The sequence below is a fragment of the Arachis duranensis genome, chromosome 7 (assembly GCF_000817695.3).
Source record: "Arachis duranensis cultivar V14167 chromosome 7, aradu.V14167.gnm2.J7QH, whole genome shotgun sequence".
Lineage (NCBI taxonomy): Eukaryota > Viridiplantae > Streptophyta > Magnoliopsida > Fabales > Fabaceae > Arachis > Arachis duranensis.
The window spans coordinates 65008555-65017606 of NC_029778.3; the positions used below are offsets into that span (position 1 = coordinate 65008555).

Below are 9052 nucleotides of genomic sequence, written 5' to 3' on the forward strand. Positions count from 1 at the left end.
GGCCTTGTAGGAATGTTGATTATTGATTGATGCTGTTTTTTCAGAGATATGCATAATATTGATTTATACCTTGCTTGACTGAAATATGCAATGGTTGGATAAGCTGTGAATTGAATTTTTTTTTTTTTGGATGATTGAAATCTGCTGATTGATTTTGTGCATGGACTTCAATGTTGTTACCTTGGTTATGTATAATTCGCTGGTGTTGATTGTGCAGATGCATATTTAGGATTTTCAAGGCAAACAACCCAGTTATTCATCAATGACAAATGATTCTTTGTCAACTTGGAAAGGAGGTAGATGTTGATTTGTCTTTATCCTTTTTATGTTCCTTTTATGCAATTTTGTTCATGAAATTTTAAGTTAGTGGTTCAAGAAGCAGGTAAGAAACCTGTTGTTAGTAGATAATTGGATATTCAAGTGAATGTGTGTTTCTGAATGTTCTTAATATTAAATGTAAGGTTTGAGATCTATTCATAGTTTTTAATTTGAAGTTTGAATGCGATTATTCAGGGTGCATGTTTACATAGGTTCTATTGACAATTTTATATTTTTTATTTATGTGGAAACGAGTTAACAGGTTGAACCAGTGATCTAGTAGTCTGACCGGTTCAATCACCGGTTCGGTTCGGTTCTGACAACTATGCACACAAACACCATCTTCTGAATCATTCATCCAATGCTGATGAGTTCCACCGTGAAGCAAACCCAGCAGCTATCCCCAAATCACGGCCTCTTCTCTCTCCGTGGCGCACTTCTCACCCTCGCCATTCTCACCCTTCTCTCCTTCACATTTCTCTCCCTCAAGTACTCCACCCCTTCCCCTCAGGTACCAATCACCAAATTTTCTTTTTCTTTTTTTTTTCAGCTGAAAAAAATTGAAAAAAAAATTAATTTTTGGGTCTCGAAGATCTCTGTAGCAAAGCTTGTGGATCCTGAAGTGAAGGAACACAATGATGAGGAAGAAGGAGGAGAAGAGTTGTCTGATATATACCACTCACCACGAGTTTTCAAGCTGAATTACGCGGAGATGATGGAGAAGTTCAAGGTTTATATATATCCTGATGGAGATCCCAAGACATTTTATCAAACACCTAGGAAGCTCACTGGGAAATATGCCAGTGAGGGATATTTCTTCCAGAACATTCGGGAGAGCAGGTTCCGAACCCTCGATCCGGATCAGGCGCACCTCTTCTTCATACCAATCTCCTGTCATAAGATGCGTGGCAAGGTAAACATTTTTCAGTGTTTTTTGGTTTTTGCAATGTCTTTGGATTAGTTTAACTAACTGTATTTGCAAGAATGTGTAGAACGTTGTTGCATAGGGAAGCATTGGCATTTTTTTTAAGTGTTGGTTGCTATTGAGATCTGAGAAGGTTGTGGCATTTGGTTGATGTTTTAGTGCCAGTAGCTGTGTTGTTATTATGGTAATATGTTAATAATGGTAATGAATGGTTTTTAAGGATTAATTTGTGATAAGGAATGAGGATACAGCAAATTGTTTGAACTTTGTTTCGGATATGCGTTACTACCATCTAGTAGTGATATTACTTAAGATGCTAGGCCAATATGTGCTGGAAATGTTATCAATTGTTGGAGGTTGTGGTTTTTATGAATGTCTTGATTATCACCTTTTTGCCTTCGGTGAAGAATTAGGGACTGGAATTTCATGATGTAGGAATTTTGATCATTTTGATAGTTAAATCATCATGGAAGATGCACAGATCTTATTTTGGCTTACTTCTATTTCTCTCTTTTTCATGTGGATTTATGCTTAGGTTTCGTTTATTAATTCTTTTCCTTATATGCCTTGAACTTAGTTTTTGCTTGTGCGAGTTCCCTTATTCATGTTTGATTGTTTGTACAGAGGATCTGCTTTTTAGCCCTTTGTGCGTGTCTTAATTCAATGCTTATTTATTTCCTCTATTCACATGTTCACTTACCTTATTTTGAGGCTACATCTTCCTGATTTCCATATACTTTGTGCAACTCAATGATGGCAGTTTATAACTGTTCAAGATTTTTTAATGTGTACCATGGATTCACATTGAAAGAGGAAACATTGAGTAATGAAACATGAATAACACGTTATATTAAGCTTGTATGGTTAAGTGCCTGCTTCTTGTATGCAGTGCTTTCTCATGGTTGTATATTATAATACAGGGCACATCTTATGATAATATGACAATAATTGTCCAAAATTACGTGGAGGGCTTAATAGCCAAATATCCTTATTGGAACAGAACCTTGGGTGCTGATCACTTCTTTGTCACTTGTCATGATGTTGGTGTAAGGGCAACAGAAGGGCTTCCATTTCTTATCAAGAATACCATTCGAGCAGTGTGCTCCCCTAGCTATGATGTTGGATTCATTCCACACAAAGATGTTGCTCTCCCTCAAGTACTACAGCCCTTTGCTCTTCCAGCTGGAGGGAATGATATAGAGAACAGGTGAAGATTTGAGACATAATATGCTCTTTTGGCTTCTAGTGTTAATTACTTGATTATGAACTGGGAATTGGAATATTTATGTTCAGATGACTTATTATTATCCTGCATTTTGGTTTTGGATTGTCTGACAATCTTTTTGTGGCCGCCTTGACAGTGATGCTAATTACTTGATATTTCCAGGAATGAATAGAATCCTGAATCTTGAAATTGGTCATAACAGACAGGTCTTCAATTTCTAAATAACCTTACGCTGCAGTTGCACTTCACTTGATTTTTTAGTAACATAGCTGAATATTATCTTCTTTGCAATATCTTCCATGGAGAGGACATTAGTTGCAAAGAGATGAAAAGTATTACTGTCACCATTGACTTATAATCTCCATATGTAACGAAAAACATAGATTAAGTTTAATTATTGATCCTGCAATAACTATATTTGAAATACATATATTATTTTCTTGTACAATGGTATGGAGAGGTGATACATAATTCAGTATATCAAACAACAGGTTTATTAGTGATTCTTAGATTATTTAGTTTGCTAGTACATAGATTATTGATATATAGCTCATGCTTTAAGATGATTAGACAACATGTCTACATGAATATTTAATTATTTATTCACTCTCAACCTTTGGTAAATATGGGCTATGCAGGACTAATCTTGGATTTTGGGCTGGTCATCGTAACTCTAAGATTAGAGTTATTCTTGCACGAGTATGGGAAAATGACACTGAACTTGACATTTCTAACAATAGAATTAGTAGGGCTACTGGACATCTGGTATATCAGAAGAGATTTTACAAGACCAAGTTTTGTATATGCCCTGGTGGTTCACAGGTTAATAGTGCTCGAATAGCCGACTCTATCCATTATGGATGCATCCCTGGTAAGAGTCATCATTTCTAATGGATTTCCCCCCTTAATTTTATAGTTTCAATTCAAACATCTTAAAATGCATGCCTGTTGGATAATCATACCTTTTATTATGTAATGGTTTTCTTCATGTTTCTTGGATGACATGAGATGGCTAGATTTATATTGCATTTCTCTTAATTTGGTAGTAACCTGTTAGATGACCAAGTTCTTTGTGCTTATGTTAAGATACATATCAACTAGTATTTATTAACTAACACTAGCAAACAGTAATTTTCACTGAATAAGCTTTGGTTGCTTTTATCACCCATAGGCCATAAGATTCAAGACTGTAAGTTTCTGTTCTATTGATTTGGAATTGCAATTTTATTGAGATTAGATTGTTGATTATCTGAAATATGGTAATGTAATAATCAATTAATTAATAGGCTTCTAGTATGTGCTCAATTTGAAAATGTAGATCTCTTCCTGAAATTGTTTGGGTTGGATTGAGGTAGAGAATGAGTTCCATGGGATCAAATTTAGGAACTTAATTCCATCTGTCCAACCCCCGTAGCCAAGTCATGAACTGTGCCACAAAAATTTTGTATAGATCCATTTTTTTTTTCCTTTTTCTAGCCACTAAAAAAAGTCATTTCTGTAGCAATATGTTTGTTCATGATCTCAAAAAGTATATGTAGGATATTGTGAGTGACATTTGAATTTTAACTTACCAAGTATTGTTATGTGATAAGATTTTGACTTTGATGTCCTTGCTTCTGAGATGGTATTTTATGTGTATTTTGTCAATCTTGTACTTGATCTGAATTTTTGGATGCCATTTTGCAGTGATATTATCAAATTACTATGACCTCCCTTTTAATGACATTGTTGACTGGAGAAAATTTGCTGTTGTACTCAAGGAGAGTGATGTATACCAACTAAAACAGATCCTCAAAAATATATCACATGCTGAGTTTGTATCACTTCATAATAATTTAGTCAAGGTAAACTACTCTCACTAGATTTCTGGAATCTATATTTAAATGTTTTATTTTATTTTCTTCCCATATTTATATTTTGTTTGAAGAGATGCAATATTAGACATGTGTTAAAGAGGACATGTTGAAGCCTGCCCTAGCTAGAGGTTTTAAAATATTGAAAACCCATGGTGAAACGATTAAGAAATTAGAATATTAATTATTTAAATGCGAATATGATCTATGATATAATCCTACTGCATCTTGTATAAGCCTGATGAGATGGCTTAATTGTTATTGAAGAGCCAGCAATATGCATAGTTAAAACGGAAACTAAGAAAAACCCATAATATTTTTTATCACAAGTTGCCTTCTTGATAGAGCTTTCACAAATGTTGTGTACTGATGCTGCATCTTACACTGAACCAATACACACCTCATCCAATTGTGGACGGGTATGTATTGGGGTCAGTCGACGATGTTGGATGAGTACAAATAACACCTACTTAGACTTTTTCATTGCCAATCGATTTATTTATTGATATATTTGAACTCACAAGAAAGCTGTGTCATGTTGTACCAGATTCAGAAACACTTCCAATGGAATACACCACCTATATCATATGATGCATTTCATATGGTAATGTACGACCTCTGGCTGCGCCATTACACGATCAAATACTGATGATATGAAGACTCATTTGTTTTGTATGCATCAAACAGTTTTAGCAACCCCAAAGAGAAATACTTTAAATATTCAGTTTAAAATTGTTATATAACAGCTGGTTTTCCAATACTCTTGCACCCTTAACAATTCTTTATTTATTCATTTGCCGTGAGAATCTTGCTTGCGATGAAAATAGTGCTAGGCCGTGACTGTTAATCATTCTGCTGTATTACATACCCTAACTTAATCTATGTTGAGTTGTGTTTTTTCCACACTAGTTAGATTTCAATGGTTTCTGTTTGTAATTGAGGGGTAAAATTGAGTTTAGGTTATTGAAAAATTAAATCTAGTTTATGCAATTAAATACATCTAGTCATCCACAATATAGTTTCTGCCGACATTGAGTGAGCATGCTTGATATTTATCTACACATAACCACAGTTTTGTCGTACCATATAAGAATATTTTCACTCCAATTTTAATTCACATTTTAATTTCAGCTAATAAGGCTATTTATTGAGAAAGTCTAGGAGGCAGTAGTACTTAACCAGTAAAAGAAACATGAATGTCACAAAAAAAAGAAACATGAATAATCTTATATTATTAAATGTAATTTTATACTATTAAAAATACTAATGATGGTTAATTGATGGTTATAAATTACTAAATTTGCTGCTCTCTAGCACTTCTATTTATTAACTGTTTCTTGCTTGCTAGATTATTTTGAAATATTCCACCAGTTCTCCTAATACAAACTAAAAGAAGGAAGCAAATAAAATGACATTTTATTTTTTGTGACAATAGTAAATAATACATAGATCTTAGCTATCTATCCTCAGTTAACAGTTCAGAATGAACATACTATGTGATGAGAATATGGTAAATTGTTATGATCAAAGATGAATGTAATATGAATATACTTCATTACATTGATTAATACTTTGGTAGATATTTTAACATGTGTAAGGAAGAATAGACTAATAAAAAAATGTTCATGAAGTTAAAAGTTTTTAAGTTCAACGAATAGTTGAGATTCTTTCTCGTTATTGAGTTAATTGTTATTTTTGGGGGATTTTTTATTTTTATAAATTAAATAAATGTAATAATTACCAAAATAAATAATTTAAAAAATATTTACCGAAATAAATACCTCGCTTTTATCTCGTTTATACTGTAACTGCGATAATTTTGCATGTATCTCGTTTACAGTGTAAACTAAATATATGTATTTTTAAAAAAAATAAAAATAATAAAAAATATTAATAATATCAATAATCTAAACATTTGGCATGCAATTAGTATATAAAAAAGGTTGGTAAAAGAGATTAAAATGAATATATTTTGATCAATTTTAGTCTATTTTAAATGATAAGGATTAACATGTTTACTTGAAAACCATTAAATTCTCCACTATTAATACGGTTACCTCTTTTCTAACTATCCATAATTTAAAAATTTAAAATTTAATTTTTTTTGGTAAAATTTAAAATATAATTTAAATACACGTGATTTATTTAATGACCTATTAGTATATAATCTGAATTTTTTTTACTTAAATTATATTTCAAATTTTTATGTACTCCCATGTAACAAATAAAACTTATATGTATTCCCAGTACAATAATCGGAAAAAAGTAGGTGAAGCTGGAAGAAACAAATATATTAATAATGTATAGTTAAAAATATATTTATAAATTATTAATAGTGTGTTGGAAATATATTTGTAACTACCCATTATCAATATGTGCAACACATTTGCTTTCTTTCATATTCACTCACTTCTTTTCTTTTTTTACGGGAGTACATATAAATTTTATTTGTTCCATGGGAGTACATAAAAATTTGAAATATAATTTAAGTAAAAAAGATTTCATATTATATACTAATAGAGTAGTGACATGCATCAACTGGATCATTAAATAAATCATGTGTATTTAAATTATATTTTAAATTTTTATACGGTAGGCAGTTAGAAAAGAGGTAACACTATTAATAGTGGACAGTTTAATGGTTTTCAAGTAAACGTGTTAATTCTTATCATTTAAAATGGACTAAAATTGATCAAATATATCCATTTTAATCTCTTCTTTAGATCTTTTTATGTACTAGTTGCATACCAAAAGTTTGGATTATTGATATTATTAATATTTTTTATTATTTTCAAATATTTTAAAAAAATATATATATCTCATTTACAATGTAAACGAGATAGTGTAAACGAGATACATGTAAAATTATCTCGGTATAAATGAGATAAGAGAGGTATTTACTTCGGTAAATATTTTTAAATTATTTAATTTAATAATTATTACATTTATTTAATTTAAAAAAATAAAAAATCTGTAGTTGAAAACCATTGTATTTTGAACCCTTAAAACCACTACAAGAAAAATCACTTTTAGCGGCCATTTATTTTGCTTTTAGCGGCAATAAAAATAGCCGCTAATACATTTACCGGCAATTAGACATTAACTGTCTTATGCTTTGCCGCTAAAAAGTTTTAGCGGCAATTATAATATTTGCCGGTAAAGACCTTTTTAATGGTCACAAAAAGTATATAACTTTTGCATTTTTGTGGTTCGAACACAAGACACCAGATTTACAGGTCAAAATATCTAGCCTTTCAACGAACCCGATGTTGGTGATCTAGTCATTAACTAATTCATATTTTCCTTTTTTCTTTCTTTCTTTTTTATAAAAAGCTAATTCACCGTACTTATCATTGACTATTTTATAAATATGCTAACATTCGAACAAGAATTGAAAAGAAATGTGATGATGATGATGCGCAATCATACCTAGAATGCCTCGTGATTTGATACAATCCTTCTAATTATTGTAATGGTTGTTATCCCTAAAGGACTAACCAAGACTCTGAAGATGCCCATGCTAATGGGAACAGCATATGGGTTGGATTCTTCCTGTACAAGAATCAATTTCACAGGAGTTAAGGAAAGTCATGCTGCAGAAGGAATATTAGTGCTTCTCCATTTGCAGAAGAAAAAATTACCTTGTGAAAATCATCATTTTTCGCAATGGTTCCATAGACAACTAATGAGATATTAAATGGTGTGATCTGCACTCAAGATTTGAGGAGTGTCACACCAATCCGAGAAGGTTCTGTGTGACTTAGGGTCAAGCATAAACCTCATGCCTCTCTCTGTAATGAAGAAGCTAGGGATCTATGAGGTACAAGCTGCAAGAATCTCACTAGAGATAGTAGACAATTCAAGAAAACAAGCTTATGGACTTGTAGAGGATGTTCTGGTAAAGATTGAAGACCATTACATCCCTTCTGATTTCATAGTCCTAGAGATTGGGAAGTGCATGGATGAATCCATCATCCTTGGCAGACCCTTCCTAGCCACAGCAAAGGCTGTGATTGATGTTGACAGAGGAGAATTGATCATTCAAGTGAATGAAGAATCCTTTGTGTTTAAGGCTTAAGGATATCCCTCTGTAACCATGGAGAGGAAGCATGAAGAGCTTCTCTAAAAACAGAGTCAAACAGAGCCACCACAGTCAAACTCTAAGTTTGGTGTTGGGAGGCCACAACCAAATTCTAAGTTTGGTGTTGAACCCGACATTCAAACTCTAAGTTTGGTGTTGAGAGGTTCCAACATTACTCTGAACATCTGTGAGGCTCCATGAGGGCCCACTGTCAAGCTACTGACATTAAAGAAGCGCTTGTTGGGAGGCAACCCACTGTTATATTTATCTATTTTCCATTGTTATTTTATGTTTTCTATAGTTTGATGATCATGTGAAGTCACAAAAATAATTAAAAAAGCAAAAATAGAATGAAAAACAGAAAGAAAAATAGCACACCCTGGAGGAAAAGCTTGCTGGCGTTTAAACGCCAGTAAAGGCAGCAAATGGGCGTTTAACGCCCAGTCTGGCACCATTCTGGGCGTTTAACGCCAGAAAGGGGCACCAGACTGGCGTTTAATGCCAGAAAAGGGCAGCAGCCCGGCGTTTAACGCCAGGATTGGCAGAAAGGGCGTTTTGCATGCCCCTTGGTGCAGGGATGAGCTATCCTTGACACCTCAGGATCTGTGGACCCCACAGGATCCCCACCTACCCCACCACTCTCTCTCTTC

General features: G+C 33.0%; 1 protein-coding gene across 3 annotated transcripts; it reads left to right on the forward strand.

The window, feature by feature from the left end:
• The first annotated feature begins 212 nt into the window (after positions 1-212).
• LOC107459345 (probable glycosyltransferase At5g03795) lies at positions 213-5226 on the forward strand. Of its 3 annotated transcripts, XM_016077569.3 has the most exons (7): positions 213-296; positions 581-829; positions 911-1231; positions 2164-2450; positions 3107-3339; positions 4155-4312; positions 4869-5226. In XM_016077569.3, exons 2-7 carry the CDS (start codon positions 680-682, stop codon positions 4968-4970), a joined length of 1251 nt encoding a protein of 416 aa, XP_015933055.1. In that variant the 5' UTR covers positions 213-296; positions 581-679; the 3' UTR covers positions 4971-5226. The 3 variants fall into 3 exon arrangements, with proteins under 3 accessions (XP_015933055.1, XP_020983763.1, XP_020983761.1); XM_021128104.2 differs by having other exon boundaries at positions 574-1231; XM_021128102.2 differs by having other exon boundaries at positions 581-1231.
• Positions 5227-9052: the final 3826 nt, after the last annotated feature.

Bases quoted from the DNA above. Each gene is read 5' to 3' on its own strand.
- LOC107459345 (XM_021128104.2), top strand. From the start codon at position 680: ATGCTGATGAGTTCCACCGTGAAGCAAACCCAGCAGCTATCCCCAAAT. The intron at 2,451-3,106 runs GTGAAGATTTGA...TGGGCTATGCAG, and splicing joins GGGAATGATATAGAGAACAG to GACTAATCTTGGATTTTGGG. The intron at 4,313-4,868 runs GTAAACTACTCT...ATGTTGTACCAG, and splicing joins TTCATAATAATTTAGTCAAG to ATTCAGAAACACTTCCAATG.